At 39.8% G+C, this 26165-nt stretch overlaps 3 protein-coding genes across 3 annotated transcripts in view; 2 read left to right on the top strand and 1 right to left on the bottom strand.

Moving 5' to 3' along the window:
* Positions 1-14066, top strand: part of LOC308386962 (lysophosphatidic acid receptor 6) — a 222117-nt gene extending 208051 nt beyond the window's left edge. Inside the window, exon 2 of the mRNA XM_080866805.1 lies at positions 12202-14066. Within this exon, the coding sequence (XP_080722931.1) occupies positions 12546-13538 (993 nt within the window). The 5' untranslated portion in view covers positions 12202-12545 and the 3' untranslated portion in view covers positions 13539-14066. The remainder of the gene's footprint in view (positions 1-12201) is intronic.
* rb1 (retinoblastoma 1) lies at positions 4-21814 on the bottom strand. Its single transcript, XM_080866806.1, has 27 exons — positions 21543-21814; positions 20948-21068; positions 19933-20036; positions 17752-17886; positions 17614-17652; positions 17417-17466; positions 17064-17174; positions 16754-16899; positions 16595-16672; positions 15897-16006; positions 15727-15804; positions 15340-15427; positions 15131-15247; positions 14985-15041; positions 14667-14698; positions 14444-14520; positions 14073-14293; positions 7009-7124; positions 6547-6689; positions 6060-6205; positions 5839-5943; positions 5616-5729; positions 5345-5493; positions 5178-5208; positions 4800-4942; positions 2472-2518; positions 4-2155 (listed from the first exon to the last, which is right to left on the bottom strand). The coding sequence occupies exons 1-27, from the start codon at positions 21650-21652 to the stop codon at positions 2085-2087; spliced, it is 2739 nt and encodes a 912-aa protein (XP_080722932.1). The 5' UTR covers positions 21653-21814; the 3' UTR covers positions 4-2084.
* On the top strand, positions 7161-12548 carry LOC308386961 (lysophosphatidic acid receptor 6-like). The gene is made up of 2 exons (XM_080866804.1): positions 7161-11608; positions 12446-12548. The coding sequence occupies exon 1, from the start codon at positions 8757-8759 to the stop codon at positions 9828-9830; it is 1074 nt and encodes a 357-aa protein (XP_080722930.1). The 5' UTR covers positions 7161-8756; the 3' UTR covers positions 9831-11608; positions 12446-12548.
* Positions 21815-26165: the final 4351 nt, after the last annotated feature.

The following is a 26165-nucleotide window of genomic DNA, read 5'->3' as shown; positions in this document are numbered from 1 at the left end:
ATGTTTTGGTCAAAGATTTAGTATTTATTGGTTCATAATTACAGCAGAATTTGGTGAAGAAAAGGGACTGTGCTGGTTTGGTCTAAATGCCCTAAACTATAATCTATTTGAGCTTTCATGTTAGCACTGGGGAGATCTAAGACACGACTTTCAAGATGAAGCTGAACAAGAAGTAACAAATATTCTGTGGTTTATTAAAAACGTCTACACATTTCCAAAATGGTACTAAAATCTTATTTTCCCCACATCCAAAGCAAAGCAAAGCAAAACTAAACTGCCCAATAACATGTCCTCTCGCGTACCTTCACAGGGACGTGGGAGTCTATTATGAGTACACACAGTGGTGCTCTTTACTCTATCAGGTGGTCACTGCACACCACCTTTGGCTACTCTATGCTGAATGAAAACACATGGCTGATCTCTGTGGTGACCTGTATGTACTACACTTCAGCACATTAAAAACACATTTCACTTTAAAATTAGTGTCTTCATTTTCCCTCCTTTTCTGAGAATTCTCCTTATCCCCATTTGCAAAAATGACAAGAGCCAATCTAATGAGTGTAAATTATATAGAAAACATAGTTCTTTAACTCATAACAAATAACCCCTTTATTTGCATTTATTAACCATCCCAAAAAGAAAGCAAAAGTTACCATAAAACTACACATTACACCGAAGGGAAATCATCTGAAACTACAGTGAAAATAAAAACTTGCACCTGAATTAGTGGGATTTTTATCCTTAGATTACTCAAAGCATAGTATGATCTTCAGCCATGTCAAAATTATAGACAAAAGATATTTCACTAAACATACAAAAACAACTGTACTTCTCATGCTTTCACTGACCACACAGAATAGACACCACCGACTTGTGCAAAAACTACTCTGAGGTGTTACTATTGAGGCGATTGAAAGTGTGGGTTGTCCCTTTCTATAAGTCAAACCACACAATGTCTGCTCTTCTTAAGAAAGAGATACTTTGGGACAATGTTCGAAATTAGTGTTCTAAATGTTCAATGTTCTAAATCTTTTGGCAAAATGCACACAACTACATCTGGAGGAAAGAAATGCAAGGAAGATATTTTGTTTAAAAAAAATCTAGACTGTGAAGCATGGAGGAGGGATCATCGTGGCTTGTAGCTGCCTTTTTGCAGTGAGGCTGTGTTGGAAGAATTTAGGTAACAATTCAAACTTATACCAGAAATTTTACTAAAGAAGTCAAGACAGCAGCTGACCTTAACTAGGAATGTCTGACTCTTGCAACAAAATAATACAAAGCAATGACAACATCACAGAATCACCGATGAATTAAAACTGGTTTGCTGGGGAGAGTTGTTCAAGTTTTCTCACAGTTGTCTCATAAGCAGCAAGAAACATCTGGTAAAGGTTGTTGGTGTTTCCAGCCGGTGTGTTCAATGAAAACATGAAAATGACTGTTTTTGTTTAGTTTGACTGTGTTCGTCTGATAATTGTAGCTCAGATAAAGAAGTAGTGGTGCAGAAATCTTGTCAGGATGTCAGACATTTTTATGCAACTCAACATGTTTTTAAAACAAATTCAATTTTCCTACTCATTTTATGTCACCAACTTAAGAAGACATTATGTGCGCTGCCAACTGAAATTATTACTTTAACAGTAAAAACACTACATTAAAAGACATTCGGGTGTCTCTCTGAGGCTGATATTTACTCCTCTTTACAGAGTAACCATGATTTAACACTTGAATGTGACATTATGCTTGAGACGTGAAAAGTTCTGGAGGCGGAGAAAACCAGCAGTGTGTGTCAGAAGCTATCCAGACTACTTAAAACATGAGTGAAGAGGAACTAATAGCACTGAAATACTTAAAACCAAACATACTTAATGAAAATCACTGACACAGCCCTAATTCATTAAAAACACTAAGATAAAGCATCAACAAAAAAGGTGAACATCCTCTATATTCACAAAAATCTCCTCAAAGTTAAATAAAAAATAAAATAGCACTTTTAAATGTACAAAAAACAGGTGTGTTTCACTTCAGGTGTGAACAGAAAATAACGTTCACATTGTGACAAACAGTGCAGGTCAGCTGAATAGATTTCAGAGTTCTTCCATCCTCGACTCAGCATCCTCCTTCATCTTTTGCTCCTGCATGCGACTGCGAGTGGAGCCTACGTGAAAACAAAAGCGATGAAAATCAGTCTAAATAGCTAAATTACAGACTATGACATGGATGGAGCCAGCATGATGTCGCACAAAGGGTTTCTGGATTTGGATTTTTCAGGAATCAACAGTCCACATATATGGTCCGGTCTACTTATATATGTACATGGGACATTTTAACATTGAGTCTATAAGGATTTACTCGTTTTCGAAGAAAGCCTCAAGTAGGGATTGGAGGAACTGTAGTTTTTGACAGACACGTTTAGCTTAATGGGGGGTGGGGGGGTTTAGCCCCTGAAGCCTTTTATTGATACAAATACTTACTCATCTCTGCAAGCTTCTGAATCAGTGTAGAATCTCCTCCAGATTTGCTGTAATTTAGATAAAATAAAGAAAGCGTTAATGAAATCATTCTTCATACTGCAGAATCATACAGTGAAAACAGAAATTTTACATATTAATTGTAGAAGCTGATCTCAAAATGAATAGCTGTTGTTTTTAAGTAGTGCAGTGGCACTTTGGGGACACTGGAATGTGCTGTCGTGCATATCTGTAAATAAGTGTTCATCAAGTGATGCTAATAGCGCTTGTAATTGATTACTTAAATAATAAATATGCAGCTTAGGGCTGTTCGATATAACGATATATATCGGATGACGATATAAAAACGTCTATCGTTTCATTTTACGCCATCGTTTGCTTCGTGGTGTTGCAAAATAAACTGTTTATGGCAATATTTTTTCATCGTTTTGATGGTCACTGTAGTGGCTATATTAATTTCTTAAAGTTCTCTCTTTCTCTTATATTTAATATAACCACACTAAGGACGGACAAGCGCCTGTTTTTATGCATTGTCGTTAACAACAACGACGGTAAAACCATCACATGTCCGCTTGTTTATTTTCCACATAAACCTTTCACAATAAAGCTCAAGATCCTGTTGAGACTTTTCAAAATAAACTGAATCACATGAAATAGTATGCAGATATTTACCGATGAGAAGCAAAAAACAGCCGTCAGGTGCTAAAAAATAAACCTTAGACTCAAACGTTAAAACGGGCTTTTCCCTGCAGCACGCCGCAAAGAAAACAGCGACCGTTAAAACCTATGTCTAAAAATGTTTCATGCATTGGTAAAACACTCGACTCCAGATACACGACGCCCAGCTGGAAACACTTCAGCTACTCAAGATTCACAGAATTTACAGAAAATGTTACATTTTTGTGATTTATATCGTTATCGGACGATAAATGTTTTATATCAGGATATGAGATTTTGGTCATATCGTATAGCAGCTTATAAAGAAAAAGAAATATATGTATTAGTCTTTTAGTTTTAGCCATCTGACTATTTGCAGGGATATAAAGGAAGAACACAATAAATGTAACTATATGTCTGTGTTTTAATGCGTGCGTGACGTGAACAAGTCTCGCAGGCCACGCAAAAACCACTTGCACAGCAGGTTTGTGCCAGTAACACAACATGATGAGCAATTATTCCTTCTCCCATGAAAAAGCTGGAGTACTGCAAGAACTCACTCAAGGGAGGAAGAACAAGCAAGCAAACAAACACAGACAGGCCACATCCAGCAAAGGGAATTTGAACACAGGACATTTTCACTATGAGGCAACAGTGTTAACCACTTCACCACTGTGGTCAAACTTATGCTATATCATGCTCCCAAAATTTAGAAGTCTGACGGGGAAACTCCAACAAATGCTGAGCCTACACCTTTCAGTTGTAAAACTGACACCGTGCCTCTGGAGCGAAACCTGACACTCGTTCTTTAAAGTCAAAACAGGGTTTTGCACTGGTGAAGGCAATGTAGACCCCTAATATAGGTCAAAGAGTGTGTTCTTGTGGGACGATGTTGGACAATGTTTGACAATATATTTGACAATTGCCCATTATACTTGCTGCACTGGTCAAACAGTGACGTCACCACAGCTTTGTACCATTTACGAGTACTCGGTGCAGTGCTGTACGTAATAACAGATGTCGCCACTGAGACAAAACCACATCAGCACTGGTATGGGAGAAGTCATCAAAAATGGTGACTAGAGTAAATAATTAATTAAAAATGAATTACACAATCATCTTAAACAAGCGCCATCAGCTGTGGCACCTGTTCAAGGTTACAAAAAGTGAGAGGTGAAAACCAGCAGATATATGATGTCACTTTTGTGATGTAGTGCTTTTGGTATAATGAGCCCACAGAGAGGTAGTCTGAAAAACTAAAATCTACACACAGAGTTTACTGTTTAAAGATTTGACATCTATCAAAGACCAATTATAGGCTGCTGCAACTGAATGCAATTTTATAAACTTTTCACACATATAAGGAAGCTAAAAAATGTTTTTTCTGATTTGTGTACACATGTGCAGTCCCTTTCTTTCACAGTAATTGTAAACTGTTATTTCAGTTGCTGTTCTGTCAGCTAATCATCTTTGGCTTTTAAGACAGACGAAGCCATTGGTTGGCTATTTTTCACTCTTGTGATTTTGGTGAGAGTGATGTTTTGACTTATGAAAACTACAGCCAATTAAAATAGTAAATCATGTCTCATATGAGACGGGATAATGGTGCAAAAATGCTGTGCTGCCCCACATGATATAATATAATCTGGCACACAAGCACCATTTGTGACCAACCTGCCGTCAGCTTCATCTTGCCCGTCCACATCAAATCGTAACCTCTTCAGAGGCTTTGGCGTGGAGCCATGATCCAGAGTCCTCTTTAGGGATCGATCACTGCTGTTGACCATCTGGTTGATCTTCTGGAAGCGATTTGATGGCTGCAAATGAAGACAAAACAGAAGTAAGAGTGAGTGAGGAAACAAATAAATGGCACTGCAGCTGCTGAGAGATCAAACCAGCCCTTTGTTACACTACAGAGCAAAATGTTTTGATGCATGCTTGATAATCCAAGTAAGAAAATACGAGAAAGTTGATTTTGTACATCCAGACTAAGCAATCAGATGAACAGAATCAACTCTCTGGGTCTACAGAGCAAACTTAAGATGAACATACCCCAAATGATTCGCCGATCGATACCAGCATTCTGCAAGGGCAAAAAACCCCAATGAGCATTGTACAAAACAAACAGGCCTTCATTTCAAATCATTCTATAATATCATTCTAGTTCAGGAGTAGCGTTGTCAAAAATTATTTGACAATGAATATTATGCAGGACTTACTTGGATCGAGGGGTCATGATACCGGGAGACATGCGTGCGCTTTTCAATGGAGAGATGTAGACATTGTTGCTACCGGGCACACGCAGAGGCGAATTAGGGAACTTGTAGGGGCTGCAGGGTATTTGTGGGATTGGCGAGAGTGTCGGAGGCTAGAAAAGAAAACAGCAGCAGAAACAATGAGAGAAATTTGTAGAAATACTTCTTTTTTTTTTATATATATATGTGCATTAAAACCCCACCGTCACCAATGACTACTGCAGATGTAGCTCACCCTGGTAGAAGCATACTGCAGGATGTTTGTTTTCAGCTTCTGCATAAACACTTGGTTGTAGAAGACAATGATGGAGTCGTAGTGGCCTTCAGTGATCAACACGTGCTTGAAGGTCTGCAACATTCAAAGTGTTTTGTTACAGTTCTACATGAAACACGATTACATCAGCAAAACTTCAGCCGACTCGGTGAGTTTTTATGGAAACTGTAACAGGCTGTTTTACCTCTTGGCTGGTGTTGGCCATGTTTTTGTATGCTGTGACAATGGTCTTGAAGCGCAGATCAACGCTCTTCACTTTACATATGGCATACATGGCAGACATCATCAACTACAGGAACATACAACGTATTTAGCAGAGAAAAATAAATAAGAAAAGTGGAGGAGGGCAATAACAGGAGACGAGGGACAGAAACAAATAGTGAGAGCGACATATTTCCAGCTTACCTGATCGAGGTGACGGTCTCTCATCAGCTCGTACTCATGCTGCAGAGTGTGCTGGAACAGAGTCCATATTATGGGCTCAAACTCAGGGTGGGAGGACAGCAGGTAGGAGCAGAGCATCTTCAGCCTTGTATAGGCCAAACGGTACACTACAGAGAAACAAAACCAGAGGATTAGAGCGTCTAGTGTGATAGAATAATGAATGGAACCTCTTATCTTAATAAAAATGTAACAATAATAATATAAGAATAAAAAAAATTGCTTAATGAAAATGTGGGGACACCTGACTGTATCTGCAATACTTTAAAGAAAATATCAAACAATGTTATTTTATACAATTGCATTAATATTTTCTCCTATTAACTTGTTATTTTTCCCATTATTTACTCCATCCATCACAACATTACTACTTTAAAAGATTACTTTATTGCTAGGCAGGACCACCACCATCAATTATTTTTGACTAGTGCAAACTCTACCAGTGACTTACATTTTTTATAGAAGAGGCTGAGAGAGTTGGACTTCAGGGGTCGTGGAGGTTGGCTGGTTGGCTGTGAGGCAGGCTGAGAGGAAGTTTGACAGCTGGACTCAGGAGGTAATACACGCAGGCCTGGGCGCATGGGGGACAAATATCTGTGCGGGAAGAGCACAGGAACCAGTTTCATATGTCAATAAACATGAAACTTTCCCCTAACCACGAACCTTAAATGGACGGGTAAAACAAAAGAAAGCTCTTCCTCAAAGCTAAAAAAAAATCAAAGAAAGGGGGGGGGGGGGGGGGGGGGCTGTGGAATTTAACAAAATATTATTGATGCTTATCTGCTCATCTATGACGTATTCATCAAGGCTGTGCTGTTTTGATTAGTCAGTAGTTTCACAACTCTTGTAAAAAGGGTTTGGTGTTCTTTCAAAATCAAAAGACAAACTGATCGAAAGCCGCGGGATGACTTACAGGTCGGCTGCGGTGTGGTTGTGCTGCAGCGGTTGACTGAAATTAGCTGGGGTCTCCACCTGCTCTGCTCCTCCGCTCTCATGTTCCTGTTTCAGAAGCTCAAATAGTGGGGAGCCCTGCAGAGACACAAACATTTACTTTATATTTAACCATTTCCATTTATACCCTGTCCATCACAACTTTCATTTTCCTTTCATTCAAGCAGGAATTTTAAAAAGGTGCAAAAAGAAATTATTTCATTTGGCAATCACATAATAATGTAATATAATAATCCTGTTAGGTTGGAGATCATGTCTTGATCAGGCAATTAGTTCCTTTTTGGGTTTTTTCCTGGTATATTAAGTAGAAGACATGTGCAGAAATGATGTTAGAGGTATTTTACATGTGAAATGTCCCTTGCAAAACAGCCAACTGATAAGTCAAATCTATACATGTATTATAAATCTGTTCCTCATTTTATGTTGACCCAAGCACACACCCTACAGTATCCTGTCTGACTCTGAATGCATTTGACTGACTCGTTAAGCTTGTTAAACAAATAATAACTTCAAATTAAAAATACATTTTCTCTAAATACCAAAGAAGGAAAAAAAAAAAAAGCTAAATCTATGTTAACATGCACAATTCTAAATCAAGATGAAAAGACAGTGAAAGTGAAGGTTGCACGTGAATCTCAGCACGCAACCGTCACACCAGTAAAAAAGCAAACTGATATGAGCTCATACAGGGAAGTGAGGAGTGGTTTACAACTCAGCAGCTCCCACAGTAACTGCGAGTATGGACTTGTAAGTATGGCTTATGGTACATTCATGCATCATGCCTGCCACACCCCGCTTACGCCACCAACATTTCAAAAGTACATTTGGATAAGAACATTCGCTGACATCTATCAGTGGTTATCTATCCTCACAGCTGATTATCAGGTCGTAACATATTACAACACTACATAATACATTCAACTACAGATGAGTCATGCTCTTATTTTTTATTTTTTATTTTATTTAAAATACTCCAAATGACACTAGTAAGAGCACTGAAAGACAAAAACATGCACTGTGCTATTAAACAAATAAGAAAATCTCCTGATAAATGCTTTGATGTTTCGGGAAGATGATGAAAAGACCCCTATGGCAGGCAGCAAGGACAATCTAACACACACAACAAAAAACTTACTAAAACTTATCTTACTGAAATGTGAAAATTACAGAACACATTTTATTGTTCCATTATTCAAATGCTTTTTATTTGCAAAAGCAAATGAAAGACATTTGAATGGGAGGACTTTGGCCCCAGCGGTGGCTCCTCCCAGTGGTTCGACAGCCTGCTCTGTTCCCTGTGTCAGAGGCTCTGCCATCCAGGCTGCTGTGAGGTTTCTGATTTACAATCCAGCAGGAGCAGAGTGACGATCAGCACGTGCCTTTGGGACTTCAACAACACAGAGAAGAACGAGACAAGTGGAGACCCACTAAAGTGTTCACAGAGCTAAAGGGGGAAAAAAAGCACGACTCTTCTCTTTTAATACATTTGTTTTGTGAGGACGACTGAAAACAATGAAAGCTCCACTTAAATGACCATCGCTGCACATACAGGACAGCTGCCACAGCAGGACAAGTAGATTAAAAGGACTTTGGATGGTATATCAAGGAGCTGCTGTATACCTTCTTTTTTTCATGGCATAACGAACACCAACTGTGAGTAAGGAGAACCTTTTCACTCTTTCCACTGTAAGTGTACACTCTGGTTTAAAGATGGATAACAGCACGGACTGCAACAAGAGTGACAACTTCAAGTATAATCTCTACGCCTCGGTTTTCTCCATGGTGTTTGTAGTCGGACTTACCTTCAACGCGGTGGCTGTGTACATTTTTGGCTGTACGCTGAAGATACGGAATGAGACCACGACGTATATGATGAACCTCGTGGTTTCGGACTCTCTCTTTGTCCTCAGCCTGCCTTTTCGGATTGTGTACTTCATCAAACGTGACTGGCTCTTTGGAAGTGCGCTCTGTAAGATCTCCGTGGCCCTATTCTACACCAACATGTACGGCAGCATCCTCTTCCTCACCTGCATCAGTGTCGATCGTTTCCTAGCAATTGAGTATCCATTTCGGTCCCAAACAATTCGTACGAGGAAAAATGCCAAGCTGGCCTGCCTTACAGTTTGGGTGATCATTCTCTCTGGAGGTATAACCACTGGGGTCTTTTTGGACACCACTTCACCGAACAATACTAACTCGGGTTCGGTAAACTCAACGCCACAGTTTTGCTTTGAAAACTACTCAAAAAAACAATGGAAGGCTGAGCTTTCGTGGGTGGTGATGTTTATTGAGACTGCAGGCTTCCTTATCCCACTGATGTTGAATGTGTTCTGCTCTGTCATGGTGCTAAGGATACTGAGGAACCCCAAAACCATCAGCCGCGGAGGAAACCTCAACAAAGCAAAAATCCTGAGGATGGTCTTTGTGCATTTGCTCATCTTCTGCTTCTGTTTCATTCCCTACAATGTGAATCTCATCTTCTACACCTTGGTCCGCTCCAAAATCCTAAAGGGATGCTTTGCAGAACATGTTGTAAGAACCATCTACCCCATCGCTCTGTGCATAGCGGTGACCAACTGCTGCTTTGATCCGGTTGTCTACTACTTCACTTCAGAGGCCATTCAAAGCTCCATTAAACGAAAGTCTTCAGCATGGCAAAATGGTGCCAGGCTATTCGAAAGACTACAGATGGACAGCTTGCAAAGCAGCCCAAGTTCAACGCCCAAGAGTTTGACGCTGAAAAGTCTGAGACCCAAAATATTTGACAATGAGTCCACGGTCTAAAGTCAGCCTGGTAATGTGAGCTACAAATTTGACTTAAGCGAGTATGGCTGACAAAACTTGATTCAAATCAGAGGACATGGGTGAAAGCAGAGTGCCTTAGAAAAACAACATAAACAAAATGGTTACTAGGGAGTCCGGCTCACCTATCGGACACAACAGAGACTTTAGACCGGAAGATAATGATTCAGTCAACAATAGGTACTAACACAAAGAAAGAACTTCTTTTACAGAGAAGACTCACCTTTAAGAAAAACCCTAATTTGACAGTGCTGAACCAGTATTACAACTCTTTACATCTACTGCCCTGTACGGTTTTCAAGTATTTGTTTTATGTGTATTGAGGTTTTTAAGAAGTTTTTAGAGAATCATGTTCTATAAAAGCTTTGATTCCCATTCTGAAAGTGAATTAAATATTTTTGTAACATTTTGAAGTGTTGTGTATTGAATTCAATACTTGTTTGATCAAGCGGTAGGTTGTGAAATACTTGGCCCTATCTTGGAAGAATTTTTTTCCCCATGTGGCTTTCACTGTTCCCAGCTAAATAAGTCATCTAGACTGGTTAGTCATATGTGTGTGGTTGGCCCCTCAGTGCACAATACATTTATAAAGTTTTAAATTGTTTCATTACATGTGTTGGTAATAAATGAAAAGTGTTCCAACAAAACTGATGGTCTTTAGAAAAAGAAAAGTGGGTCAAAATGTCATCATTTCTGCATATACAACAACACTGGAACCGTAAAAAACTCAACCTACACACAATATAGATTTTCCAAGTTCCTAAAATTTGTTGGAAATCCTGAAAAACTAATTTAGACCGGATCCAGGCTCACACTGTGTGAAAACATAAGTTTCATAGCAACGATGTGTATATTTCTTCCATGCTTGTGACAAGCTGTGTGATGCAAGACTGAACACTGCACATACCTGCCGACAGCCTCAGGGTCTGTACTGACATGGTTAGACTCATCACCTCACCAGCAATGATGAGAAAGGGCTGTAAAACTAAAGCAGGCAAGAAACAACTTGCCTCTTGAGGGAAAGGGTAATAAAACAGTCTAGAGGGGGGTTTTGTAGAGCAGTATTTGGTCAGATCATTGTATGCTGATCAACTTCCCAAAAAGATAAACAAATTTTATACAAACCATAAGAAAAGTTCTGCACATTACAGCACAAGAACATATTACAAATACAAATAATAAAACTTTGTATGCACTCACAGGGATTTTTAATTTTTATGTGTTCATGGACTGACACGCAAGTGGCACTACTGCTTACAGCCCCTTGTTTCAGTGAATTATTGCTTTTACTTTATGAGCTACAGTTTATGATTAACTCTAGTCACTCACATAAGTTCATAACAAGGTGTTGTAAACAAGGTGTTGTAAAACGCTTTGAGTGTCTAGAAAAGCGCTATATAAATGCAATCCTACCAGAACGCCTACAAAAAACCCGAAAGTTAATCTGACAATTTTCAGGTCAATGAAAAAAAATTTAAATTGACATCTGACAACCTGTAGGCTAAACTAGAGATTAGAACTCTTGTATCCCTCTAAAAAACGTCATTAAAAGTAATCAGTCAGCTATAAATTAGAGGAACAGGGCGAGAGAGAGGGCGAGAGAGAGAGAGAGACCCTGACCTGTTGGTGTCTAGGTGTGAACTGCTTCAGTCAGCGGCAGATTCCCAACTGCAGCATCCTGACAAGCTAGCCACAGTTAAACACCAGCTGACTGGAAAAATACCTTTAATCACACTGACAATGCTCCCATCCTGCTACTGGTGAGTGACTAAATTCTACCTTTAAATATTCTCTTTGGTTGTGGCAACTGTAAAATTAAGTATAATCTTTTTCTCTAAATTAAGCATATTAATTGCTCAAACTTTTGCAGAAAAATTTGTAATATCCATACAGATTTAAAGATGGGGTCCTCTATTTTAAATCTGACAGGTCATCGAATTAAAAACATCTGTCTTAATAATAACGCTATGAGAAAGAGAATTTGTCACCTATTTTAATTTTGAAAAGTTATTTCCAAATTTGAATTAAAGTTAGTTTTTAGATATTAGAAATATATATATTTTTTATTCTTCTATTGATGCTCATTTTGTGACTGAATCGGTTCTTTAATGACCTACATTATAGATGAGCTGGCAAGAAAAAAAAGATAAACTTTAATCATGATCACACACAACAAACAATTGTAAAAAGCTATAATCAGACTCTGCCTTTACAACCGGAAAAATGCTCACCTGATTGCCTATGCAGTGCAAACTTAGTTCAATTATAAAATCTCAATTAAAAAAAAAAAAGATTGATTTTATGGGCTCTGGTAAATGTGTATTTAATCTGTCAATGTAATGAAATACATCAGTTAAGTGCTTTTTCGGTTGGCTTTATGCATGTAATGACACCAAATGTTTGCTTTGTTTCTTTACAAGCAGGAAGCTGCTGGTAAAAATTTATTGGCAAAATCAATTTGTTTTCTATATAACATACAGCGGAATATATACGGATGTGTATTCGTGTCATCTCAGCAAATTTGCATTTCAATTTAAAAAAAAAATTGTTTTGTTTGATTAAGTTTTAACTTACTACACGTTTAACTGCTCCAGCAGATCTTTCGTCACATATGCCCTCTTCAACCGATCAAACCCTCCTCCAGATATAAGACCATAACAATTTGACGTGCTGGAAGTGGTCAAATCATTTTGAGACATGGAGCAGTGGAATATGACTGATTTGACAGCCAAGCCGGTCTCACTTTTGTCTAACTGTACTGTCGATATAAGCTACCGCTTCACCTTCTACAAAGTATCCTACAGTGTCATCTTCCTGCTGGGGGTGGCCACCAACAGCCTGGTTCTGCGCAGACTGTGTCTGTCTCCCTGTACCATGAACAGCACAGCCATTTACATGGCCAGTCTATCGACGACTGACTTGTTTTTTGTCATCTCTCTACCTCTGAGAATCTACTACTACCACCAAAAGGCTCAAGCCTTGTCCTCCAAGACAGAGGACAGCCCCAGTTGGACTCTTGGGCCAGCTTACTGCCAGATCACATTCACTCTCAAATACATCAGCCTGTATGGGGGCATCTTCTTCCTGGTGTGCATTGCTGTGGACCGTTACTTTGCTGTAGTGCACCCCCTGGCATCGACACTGCGCAGGTTGCGTGCCGCACGGGTGGTGAGCGGAGGGATCTGGTGCCTGGTTCTGGGGCTCAGTGTGTGTCTGCCTGCGCTGCGGTTAGCGGCTTCTCACCAGAACAAGGCCTGTCTGCTGGATCCGTCCTCACGACACCATCGCACCCTTATCCTGTTATTCCTGGGCATAGCCCTGGGGTCATTTCTGCTGCCCACTCTTGTACTCCTCTACAGCTACTGCCGGGTGCTGAGTGTCCTTAGCAAGATGAGACACCGCTGCCGCAGCAACCGCCACGGCCATCTGCACACTCTAAGGGTTATTTACTCAGTGCTGGGTGTGTTTCTCCTGTGCTTTCTCCCCTATCACATCAACCTGCTCGGATATACTCTCACACACATGAAGCTGTTGCCACATTGTGGCCTGGCCAAGGCGACCAAGGCTATGCATCCTGTGGTCCTTTCCTTAGCCAGTTTCAACTGCTGCCTCAACCCACTCATCTACTATTTCTCCAGCAGCCCGGTGCACAGGGAGGTGCCCAGTAGTGGAGGCAGTGGTAGCCGGTGACACAAGTACTGTAAGACCTCTTTATTAACAAAAGCATTAGATTGCTTTACTGTACTTTTGTCAATTTGCAAAAAGTATCCTGTTACCTATATTTTTTTTTCCGTTATAGTGAAACCATAACCACCTTTGTGTATGTTAAAAGTGTAATCTGTTGTTGTTTTCAGTTTCCGTGTGTGTGTGCCCCACGTGTGGAGCAGTCAGAGTAAAGAAGCACTGTGAAATCATTTTATTTTTGGCAAAGCAGCTTCGTATGTTTGGGAAATGCTGACATGGAATGAGATCAGTAGTGAAAGCAGGATTTATGTAGAATCTCCTTTTATTATTCTTATTGTTATTATTATTATTATTATTATTATTATTATTATTATTATTTAAGTGACTCTTAAACAGTGACAACAATCTGCTTCTTTTGGGCCAATAAATCCTAAATGATTGATATCCAAAGTGTCTCTATGTCATGTATACATCAATCTCTGTGAAATGCTGTGATATTATTGGCATCCTAGTCTAATAGCAATGAAAGATCAAACTGACCGTCCTCCATGCAAGTCTCTCCATGATGAGGTTCTCGCAGGTCTCCAGATGTTTGACGATCTCTTTGCTTAGCGTGGGGTCGGCCTTGATAAAGCTCTCGATAACTTTATAGAAATCAAAGGCGGTCAGGTTGAACACATTTAGTATCCAGGGGAAACACACATCTGTTTCGGCTGAGTCGGCTCCTCCATGGCTATACCCTCCATTTTTGAAACTGCTCTCTAATCATGTGGAGCAAAGAACAACATTAGAATTGGTCACACGTAAAAGATGTGTAAAACTTTAATTACTGATAACAGATGACCAAAAATACAGAATACTTCATAAAGAGCTATATTATTATTCATTTATAAGAAAGTTATAGGACATGCCTCCATATGTTGCCATGACTACCTCCAAAGCACAAGCCAAAAGCGATGTGTGGAATGTGGAGTCATTCAGGAGTTTACTGGAAAGGAAATCAAATGACTCAGCTCCATGGAAGAAAGTGTGTGTCAAAACAATAGAAAGCATGCATGCAATTCCAATGCACCAACATGGATTAGAGTCATAATTCCCACTATTCTGATAAAAGTGGAGAAAAAAAAAACATACCTGAAATTTTGCACAGACAGGCGCTTCTCTTCCTACGGAAAAAAAACAAAAACAAAAAAACACCCCAAAAAAATAAGACCTCAACGTTAAGATTTACCAAAAATATTTTCTTCCTAGAGTGGGATTTATCTTTTAATTGATAAAAGTTTAAATAGGATAAAAGAAAGAAAAAAGAAAACTCTTGTATAATAATTTGGTGACTGATGTCTATAAATCTTATCAGATAGATTTGAAATTAAAGGTAAACATCCAAAACAAAACAGTAAAATTCTCTTAACCCACCAGTTTAAAAAAAAGAAGGGAAAAAAAAAACTGTACCGATTTCAGCATTTCCTCCATTACTCTGTAATACAGTCTGACACCGAGGGTGAATCTCTGAAAGAGAAAAGCAACTCAATTCAGATAAAAACAAAAGAATATGAGGGACAACATGTTGCCATTGTTCCTCCTTTTCGTCTCCATACCTGCCTGCCGTACACTACGCAGCGTGGGCCGACCGCCTGACCGAATCTTTGACTGAACACCTGTCCAAGCGTCTCCAAGCGCTTCTGCACATCCTGCGTCGGATCCACTGTGCAGTGCTGATGAAGGGATAGCGAGAGGGAGAGAGAAAGGTATGTTTGAAAATCTGCAGTTTTATCTTTTAATTAGAGGCAAATTTCTAAAGACCCACTTTGAAATATGTAACCAAATTAGCAGATGGCTGGTCCCCACTGGAAGTGAGATCACCCCTCAGCAGTTGAATGGAGGTCATGGCAGCTCTGATGGGAGATTAGAAAAGAAAAAGAAAAAGAAAAAAATCAGACAAGGACTATAAGGTCCTTTTCAATCAAGTAAGGTTATAATCTGCATCTTAGAGATGTCATTTAAATTGCTGGCAATTTAAAGGGAAATAAACAATCATCACAGAAATGCACAAATGTACATATTGAGAGGTGAGTATCTAAACAGTGCTTAAACCCCCCCCCACAATACTGCAGAAGCAAACATGAGACCTCTGTCCTTTCCCGCTAGACAAAGAATGATAGATACAGTCAGTGAGGAACTGCTAAGTGCCCACCTGATGGGTGTCTGAGGAGGGACGAGTACTCCATCTTCATCTGACAGGTTCTTCTTTGGTGTTCTCTCCACTTGTGATCTGAATGCAGGAAAAGATTAATGAACATCTTCTTTAAGTTATTTTAAGAACTCAACATCTAAACACTGTACGCTGAAGAAAAAAGGGATTACATCTTGACTTTAGGTGCAAGAACAGTCTCGTCTCCATTGAAAAACATTCGTCCGTCAATGTCTCTGCTCTTGAGGTAGTGTTCTTCATATTGTTGGTCGACATCATTCACCTGGGTTGAAAGTCACAGCAAAAAGTAACGCGCGGTGAAGCAGAAGCCAACAGACACAGCTCTCAAAGGTTTCCGATTCAGATTACAGCTGATTGGAAGAAGGCAAAGCTTTGCTTATTCTACACCTGAACCAGACAACAGGCAAAGCAATATCCAGCGCCAAAAACTCATCGAAATCTTTGTTTTTTCCCCGAGTAACCCAGGCCTTTTGATGACAGCCTATCATGGTGACATTTGTACATTATTTATTTAAGACACCTAAGCAAAAATGCACACCATCTGCCCGTCACCGTGTTCACTATAGTCGTTTAGAGGAGTGTACCACTGTCAGCAAACAGTAGCATCCTGTCTCTGCATTATAGTGACACACTACAAAGGACCTCCTGCTTGAGTGCACATTTACCCAACACGATATACGTGAAAACAAACACATATAGGTAGCAAATAGCGCAACCAACACCTGCCAGACGTTCAAACGCTCTACAGCGGCAGAAGCGGGCAGGAAGAGATAATGAATGGAAACTCCAAATGCAGTTAGTGAGAATAAAACCAAACAGTGGCGCAGGTGTTCTGACAATGACGTCCTACCTGAGGAAAATCTGGGCTTCTTGAAAGATCCATCGACTCTAAGAAAGCCATGAAACTGGTTTGGTATACATTCTTCACCTGCAAATAAATTCACATAAATACATTTTGAGTTGTGTTTGTCCAGTAAGACTATGAGATTTTTTTTTAAAGTCTTCACACCTCTTCTGCACTGCATTCATTCTCTTTGCATAAGGTTTCGAGAAGCTGTACATCAACCTCTGGCTCCACAGCTCGGGATTTAGTTTTGCTCTGGTTGCGACGAGATGTTCGTGTTGGGGGGCTCTGAATTTTGCTGATGGCTGATTCTGAGAATAAATAAATAAATAAATAAAACCTCAAGGAGCTTTAAACCAAACTTTCATGACAAAAAATGGTAATTATTAGACTTTACATTTACTTATTGTACAATCTGAAGTCATAAAAACATTAAAAGCAAAGAACGTGTAAATTAAATGCTACTGAAGCTTACTGTAAAGAGGCTGCAGAAGGTCTGGAGAGCAGCGCTTGATGATTAACTCCAGCGTACAAAGAAGCAGCTGAAATGATATGACCAGGTCATCCTCCATCTGTAAGGCCCTTCCTGCACGCAGCACAGATGCAACACATGAGACGCATCGTCACAACAATTCCGATGCCTTCTTAAAACAACAAAACTTAAACCATGATTTTCCAATTCAACTATTATCTGCAGCTGAACACGAAGGAGGAAGGAAGGGTGAAAAGAAGATGACAGAGAGGCATGAAAACAATTCCATAACGTGTGTTAACAGCTTGATTCTACTTGTTCTTGTTGTTGTTAATGTATTCATAAGCTTAACCGACCTTTGGCCAACAGAAACATCGTCCAGCAAGTCCGCACGGTTTCCCTCTCCCTTGAAAATGATACACCAAATAATTAATCACGCAGCAGCATCAACCTTTCATAACAAGTGCAAAACCGCTAACACACAAGACAATAAATATCATAACATAATCAATGTCACCAACATATTTCCCACATTTAGAAGTTTGCAACTTACTTCCCATCAGACGTCAGATTGAAAATTTTCTTGCAAGTTCTGAAACAGAACAAATTTGCATTTTTTTTTTCCCATTTACACTTAAACTACAAATATTTTTACATTAATCCAATGCAATCTATTTGTATGATCACTTACTTCTCAAACCTCTGGTAAAGAGCCAGCATCACATCATACTTCTTGTCCAGCCGTGACAGCGCAGAGTTCACCTTGGTGCTTATCGTATCCAAGTTCACATCCAACTTCCTCACCAGATCTATAAATTGTTTGACGCTACAAAAGAAAAGATGGAATTAGCATCGAAGTAACTTTCATCCATTCGTCCATCAATCTGTTTCACAAACTATCCAACTGAGAGATGAACAGTGGACCTGGAGCCTATACAGTGGGGCAAAAAAGTATTTAGTCAGCCACCGATTGTGCAAGTTCCCCCACTTAAAATGATGACAGAGGTCAGTAATTTGCACCAGAGGTACACTTCAACTGTGAGAGACAGAATGTGAAAAAAAAAATCCATGAATTCACATGGTAGGATTTGTAAAGAATTTATTCGTAAATCAGGGTGGAAAATAAGTATTTGGTCACCTCAAACAAGGAAAATCTCTGGCTCTCACAGACCTGTAACGTCTTCTGTAAGAAGCTTTTCTGTCCCCCACTCGTTACCTGTATGAATGGCACCTGTTTGAACTCATCATCTGTATAAAAGACACCTGTCCACAGCCTCAAACAGTCAGACTCCAAACTCCGCCATGGCCAAGACCAAAGAGCTTTCGAAGGACACCAGGAAAAGTATTGTAGACCTGCACCAGACTGGGAAGAGTGAATCTACAATAGGCAAGCAGCTTGGTGTGAAAAAATCAACTGTGGGAGCAATCATCAGAAAATGGAAGACATACAAGACCACTGATAATCTCCCTCGATCTGGGGCTCCACGCAAGATCTCATCCCGTGGGGTCAAAATGATCATGAGATCGGTGAGCAAAGATCCCAGAACCACACGGGGGGACCTGGTGAATGACCTGCAGAGAGCTGGGACCAAAGTAACAAAGGTCACCATCAGTAACACACTACAACGGCAGGGAATCAAATCCCACAGTGCCAGACGTGTTCCGCTGCTGAAGCCAGTGCATGTCCAGGCCCGTCTGAAGTTTGCCAGAGAGCACATGGATGATACAGCAGAGGATTGGGAGAATGTCATGTGGTCAGATGAAACCAAAGTAGAACTTTTTGGTATAAACTCAACTCGTCGTGTTTGGAGGAAGACGAATACTGAGTTGCATCCCAAGAACACCATACCTACTGTGAAGCATGGGGGTGGAAACATCATGCTATGGGGCTGTTTTTCTGCCAAGGGGACAGGACGACTGATCCGTGTTAAGGACAGAATGAATGGGGCCATGTATCGTGAGATTTTGAGCCAAAACCTCCTTCCATCAGTGAGAACTCTGAAGATGAAACGAGGCTGGGTCTTCCAACATGACAATGATCCAAAACACACCGCCCGGGCAACAAAGGAGTGGCTCCGTAAGAAGCATTTGAAAGTCCTGGAGTGGCCTAGCCAGTCTCCAGACCTCAACCCCATAGAAAATCTGTGGCGGGAGTTGAAAGTCTGTGTTGCTCGGCGACAGCCCCAAAACATCACTGCTCTCGAGAAGATCTGCATGGAGGAATGGGCCAAAATACCAGCTACTGTGTGTGCAAACCTGGTAAAGACCTATAGTAAACGTTTGACCTCTGTTATTGCCAACAAAGGTTATGTTACAAAGTATTGAGTTGTATTTCTGTTATTGACCAAATACTTATTTTCCACCCTGATTTACGAATAAATTCTTTACAAATCCTACCATGTGGATTCATGGATTTTTTTTTTTCACATTCTGTCTCTCACAGTTGAAGTGTACCTCTGGTGCAAATTACTGACCTCTGTCATCATTTTAGGTGGGGGAACTTGCACAATCGGTGGCTGACTAAATACTTTTTTGCCCCACTGTACCTGGACTGCTTTTCCATCCATCAAAGGGAGAACACACAAAGATCTATCTACAGCTGGAGTACGTAGCAGGAGGATACATGTTTAATGTTCTTACACAGCCTGTAGTTTTTCTACTTTATTTCAAAGAGCAATCCCAAATAAAGTTCTGTCTGCTACCCTGAAAAAAAAAAGTTTCCTATTTCCAAAGAATGAAAATCCCAGCAGCTAATACTCAAGCAAGGCTGAAGTCATCAGCTACCCAACAAAATTTCACATTCACCAATATCTCATGCCAACAGTTGGACTGTGTGGTTATGTTTTGTCAAGAAAACATAGCAAGCGCTTACTTCAGACAGACTGCTTTCAGAACCTGGGTCAAGGTGAAACAGGTGGCATCCATGTCTGTCACAGTCACAAACAGACAAGCACCCCAAAGCTTCTTCTGACTGTCCTGAAACCAAATGACAAAGAACAATGTTAGATGATGCTCATGTCACACCTTTTCGCCTTTTTTTAGGAATGGAAGAGCAACTGTTTTTAAGGGGATTATAAAGCTATTCCACTTTATTTCTTACAGTACTTTTTAAATGATTATTTTTGGACTGTACCTGGCTACTGATTAAAAGGCAAAAATACTTAGCCCTCCTAATATCCTATTTCACCAATAAGGCACAGTGGATACTGTGTGTAAGCTTTGATTTAAAATTGGACTCAGTACTGCAAAAAGAAAACTTACATAAAGGGTTCACGGCCCAGACAGTACAAATTGTACTTTCTTTCGCTCCCCATGCATTTACATGCCTATCACTAACTTTGTGTTGTCTTCTTCCCACAGCTTGTGATTTGCCATGTTTGTGGACTTTTCTTCTTCTTTGTCTTCTTTTTGGATGTCTTTCAACAATGTTGTAGAAGCTCTGATTTGCAGGAGAGATTGGATACACCCTGGTTTCTCTATACTTGAGAAAGGTCATATGGACTAAACTGTTATTAATGAATAAAAATAATGCTGAACTGAACAGTGTGCGAGGGTTATATTATATTTAAACACCCTTGACAGGCCACAGGGCTAACGCATAAAGTCAATCAGTTTAGAATCACCAAACTGACTGTCTCTGTTCTGACCCCTGTGAGAACCCAACCAGAAACAGGAGAACATACAGCCTGGATTTATTTTGCTGTGAGGTGACAGTGATAACCACTGCACCACCATTCCATCCTGCAATATGTATTGCTTTAGGCCAAATACTGTTCTAATTTTAAATGATCGATTTCCACTCATGCTTTTTCCAGGACAGGCGACAGGATTGCAGTATTATAAATGTAGAGTGGAACTACTGAACTACAGTAGGTGCAAATACGTACAGCAGCTTCATCCACGGACTCCTGAACGGTTTTCCACAGCGTCCAGGCTCGATCATATACAGGGTCAGTCACATGAAGGCTCTTGCACAGAGTCACAAACTCAGCATCCTTGTCTCCGTGCCTAAAAGATGGAAACCAGAGGTTAGCAACCACGAAAAACACGAATAAGGTTTCAGGAAATCAAAACAACTGCACTCAAGACAAAGGTCTTGTCTTGTGAAGTACTCTGACTGCCAGTCAGTCTGAGCAGGGTACAGGGTATAGTAGGTAGGGTATAGCGCTCAAACACAGGCTGTGTTTGAGAGCTATACCCAGGCTACATTTCAAGTTTCATTCATTACTTAATAGTTACACTCTTTGACCAGTTGTATGGGGCTAAAGATGCTTTTAAACTCGCTGTTATTAGGCCGGTGGACACAGCTAACAGATCATCCTGACGTTTAGTCGCACAAGCTAGCGAGCAAGATAAACGTAGCTGGGGGAAAGACCAAAATATCTGTCTACAATGTCAACTTTTTTTGTTTTTTGTAATTTTCCAAAGCCACAAACTGAAGCTACTGTGGCTTGACGGAGAGGCGATCATTACTTCTCTTACTTTTTAAGAGATAACTCAGGACTCTCCTTCTTCTCTGGAGAGGCATTTTCAGCAGTGGGTTTCATCTCTTTGCTCTGTGTCGCCCCAGAATTGCGTTTTTTAGGAGGCATCTTAGTATCCGGTAACGTAACGGCCAATAATTAACAGATAAAACTCGAATATGTTTTAAAGCCGACTGATATTGTTTACTAAGTGTAAATCCCACTTCAAGAGTTCCGTGACAACAAAACCTCAGTGACTTCCTGCAACTGTAGATTTGTGGATGCTCGTTTTGTATCAACGTACTGCGCGGTGAAGCGCCGTTGGCGACGCTGCAATGGTGTTACGAGTACTCGGCGGTTAGTGCTCAAAAACCTGTGCACACGACTTTGTTCATCTGTGTTTTTGCGATCGTCTGTCTCTGTTTAAACTCTGTGTTGTCAGAACCTCTGTCAAACAACCGATTTATAACTTCTCACACATAGACAAGAGGTCTGTCATTGCAAACAGACCGATGTAGCGTTACGCCGGGATCACGTGACAAACTGCAAACGAACTAACCCAACCCGAGGACTGGAAAACGCGGGAAAAAAAAGTCTACGCAACATCCTGTTCGACCTCGAACGCGCCTGGAACAGAAATAGTAATATAGCCCCTGTATATACACCTGCAACCCACAACATGTAAACCTTCTGCTTATTATCGGAAGGATTTATTTACTCATGTCGTGTTCCTCAATTAGTTTATGTGGCACTTACAGGCTGCACTATTTCGGGAGTGGAGGCTGTGCCTCTGCAATAATACATGTTAGATTAAAGTAATATGTAAAAACAAAAAAAACAACGATGTTAAGGCTTCCCGGTAGAGGTTATTAAATGCAGTTAGATGACCATTATTATCCCGTTCACCTGCTTTTTATCTCGCGGGTGATAAGTTTAAATTATCGCACACCTGTACATGTTTATTTGGCAGCTCTGTTAGTGTGTAAAACTTCACCTCTAAGCGTGCAATCGTTGCCCTCTGGTGGCAAAAATTCACAAGTAACTTGTGCTGCAAGCTTTTGGTACATATTACCTAGTTATAGGATCCTCGTTCACCTCTATTGTCTATTAGTAGCATCCTACTTTCATGTGGAAATACATTTCACCAGCCACGTTATTAGGTTCACTTTGCCACTAAAGGGTTGGACCCCCTTTTGCCTTCAGAACTGCCTTAAGTCTCTGTATCGATCCAAATATTGGTAGCATTGATACCAATGCTGGTATTTGTACTGGATCATACTAGTGGAATAGGAATGATACTTTCTTTGTTAAGTTTAGTATTTATATATATATATATATATGTATATATATGTATATATATATATATATATATATATATATATATATATATATATGGGGGAACTTGCACAATCGGTGGCTGACTAAATACTTTATTGCCCCACTGTATGTATATATATATATATATATATATATATATATATATATATATATATATATATATATATATATACATATATACATATATATATATATATATATATATATATATACATATATATGTATATACATATATATATATATATATATATATATATATACATATATATGTATATATATATACATATATATGTATATACATATATATATATATATATATATACATACAGTGGGGCAATAAAGTATTTAGTCAGCCACCGATTGTGCAAGTTCCCCCACTTAAAATGATGACAGAGGTCAGTAATTTGCACCAGAGGTACACTTCAACTGTGAGAGACAGAATGTGAAAAAAAAAATCCATGAATTCACATGGTAGGATTTGTAAAGAATTTATTCGTAAATCAGGGTGGAAAATAAGTATTTGGTCACCTCAAACAAGGAAAATCTCTGGCTCTCACAGACCTGTAACGTCTTCTGTAAGAAGCTTTTCTGTCCCCCACTCGTTACCTGTATGAATGGCACCTGTTTGAACTCATCATCTGTATAAAAGACACCTGTCCACAGCCTCAAACAGTCAGACTCCAAACTCCGCCATGGCCAAGACCAAAGAGCTTTCGAAGGACACCAGGAAAAGTATTGTAGACCTGCACCAGACTGGGAAGAGTGAATCTACAATAGGCAAGCAGCTTGGTGTGAAAAAATCAACTGTGGGAGCAATCATCAGAAAATGGAAGACATACAAGACCACTGATAATCTCCCTCAATCTGGGGCTCCATGCAAGATCTCATCCCGTGGGGTCAAAATGATCATGAGAACGGTGAGCAAAGATCCCAGAACCACACGGGGGGACCTGGTGAATGACCTGCAGAGAGCTGGGACCAAAGTAACAAAGGTCACCATCAGTAACACACTACAACGGCAGGGAATCAAATCCCACAGTGCCAGACGTGTTCCGCTGCTGAAGCCAGTGCATGTCCAGGCCCGTCTGAAGTTTGCCAGAGAGCACATGGATGATACAGCAGAGGATTGGGAGAATGTCATGTGGTCAGATGAAACCAAAGTAGAACTTTTTGGTATAAACTCAACTCGTCGTGATTGGAGGAAGAAGAATACTGAGTTGCATCCCAAGAACACCATACCTACTGTGAAGCATGGGGGTGGAAACATCATGCTATGGGGCTGTTTTTCTGCCAAGGGGACAGGACGACTGATCCGTGTTAAGGACAGAATGAATGGGGCCATGTATCGTGAGATTTTGAGCCAAAACCTCCTTCCATCAGTGAGAACTTTGGAGATGAAACGAGGCTGGGTCTTCCAACATGACAATGATCCAAAACACACCGCCCGGGCAACAAAGGAGTGGCTCCGTAAGAAGCATTTGAAAATCCTGGAGTGGCCTAGCCAGTCTCCAGACCTCAACCCCATAGAAAATCTGTGGCGGGAGTTGAAAGTCCGTGTTGCTCGACGACAGCCCCAAAACATCACTGCTCTCGAGAAGATCTGCATGGAGGAATGGGCCAAAATACCAGCTACTGTGTGTGCAAACCTGGTAAAGACCTATAGTAAACGTTTGACCTCTGTTATTGCCAACAAAGGTTATGTTACAAAGTATTGAGTTGTATTTTTGTTATTGACCAAATACTTATTTTCCACCCTGATTTACGAATAAATTCTTTACAAATCCTACCATGTGGATTCATGGATTTTTTTTTTTTTTCACATTCTGTCTCTCACAGTTGAAGTGTACCTCTGGTGCAAATTACTGACCTCTGTCATCATTTTAGGTGGGGGAACTTGCACAATCGGTGGCTGACTAAATACTTTTTTGCCCCACTGTATATATATGTGTGTGTGTGTGTGTGTGTGTGTGTGTGTGTGTGTGTGTTTAATATATATATATATATATATACACATACATATATATATATATATATATATACATATATAATTTTTTGGAAATGAAAAAACATGTGTCAAACATACACTGTGAAAAATGTCTAAACCTTTTTGTGTGGACAGTCACATCTACTTTATTTATAGCCTGTCTTTATAGGTTAAAAGTATTGGTATTGCTATCTATTGCAATACTGGCCCTGTATATACTCGTTATTGGATTGATACCAAAATTTGCAGTATTGCACACTACTACTACTACTACTTTGTGTGACACAGATGCAGCAAGGTGCTGGAAACATTTCTCAGAGATTTTTAACCATACTTATATGACCACATCCCACAAACGCAGCATATTTTTCTGTTACAGAGCCACGATGCAAATCTTCCACCCACAACATGGTGACTGTGGAGGCCATTTGACTACACTGAACTTGCAGTCATGTTCAAGAAACTAATTTGAAATTATCTGAGTTTTGTGATATGGCACATCATCCTGTTGGAAGAACCTATCCTAAGGTAGTCATAAAGGGTTGGTCATGGTCAGCAGCAATACACTGTGGTACAATTTGAATGCTGCTTAATTGGTACTAAGGGGCTCAAAGTGTGCCAAGAAAATTTCCCTCACACCATTAGATCACCACTGCATGCTGAACCATTAAAACAAGACAGGATGGATCCATGCTTTCGTTCTCTGTAAACCCTAGAGATGTTTGGGTCTAAAAATCGCAGTAGATCAGCTGTTTCTGAAGTACAGAGACCAGTCTGCCTGGCAACAACAACCACACTCAGTTCTCTTAAATCATCTTTACTTCCCATTCTGATGTGTGGTTTAAAATTATCAGGTCATCTTGACCATGATTACATGCCTGAACACATCAAGTGGCTGCCATATACCGGTAACTAATAAGTAGTTGAACAGCTGTACCTAACAAAGTGGCCAATGAATGTGTGTTGTTAAGAGGCAGACTACCACATGACTGGCCTCTGTGATCACACTAATTCTTCTCATTAAGTTAAGTTAAACTGTTATGGGCTATATATACTCATCCCATAGCTTCAAATAGTTTTTAATTGGACACTATAAAAAATATACTATAAGCAAAAGGAACCTACGAAAAATGTTCTTAAATGTTTATGTAAAGGTTTATGAAGAGATTCTGCGAGAAAAGAATAAATAATAATAAAAACCCTCTCGTGATGATATTTATTTTGTAATTCTGAAATTCAGAAAGGGATTAAAAACGCATAATTTACGTACTAGGCAAATTGCACAATACATTTTTAAGCAATAGCTTGCAAAAAAGCTTG

Source organism: Rhamphochromis sp. 'chilingali' (assembly GCF_963969265.1).
Source record: "Rhamphochromis sp. 'chilingali' genome assembly, chromosome: 19".
Taxonomy (NCBI): Eukaryota; Metazoa; Chordata; class Actinopteri; order Cichliformes; family Cichlidae; genus Rhamphochromis; species Rhamphochromis sp. 'chilingali'.
This window is presented reverse-complemented; position numbering and strand designations above follow the sequence as displayed.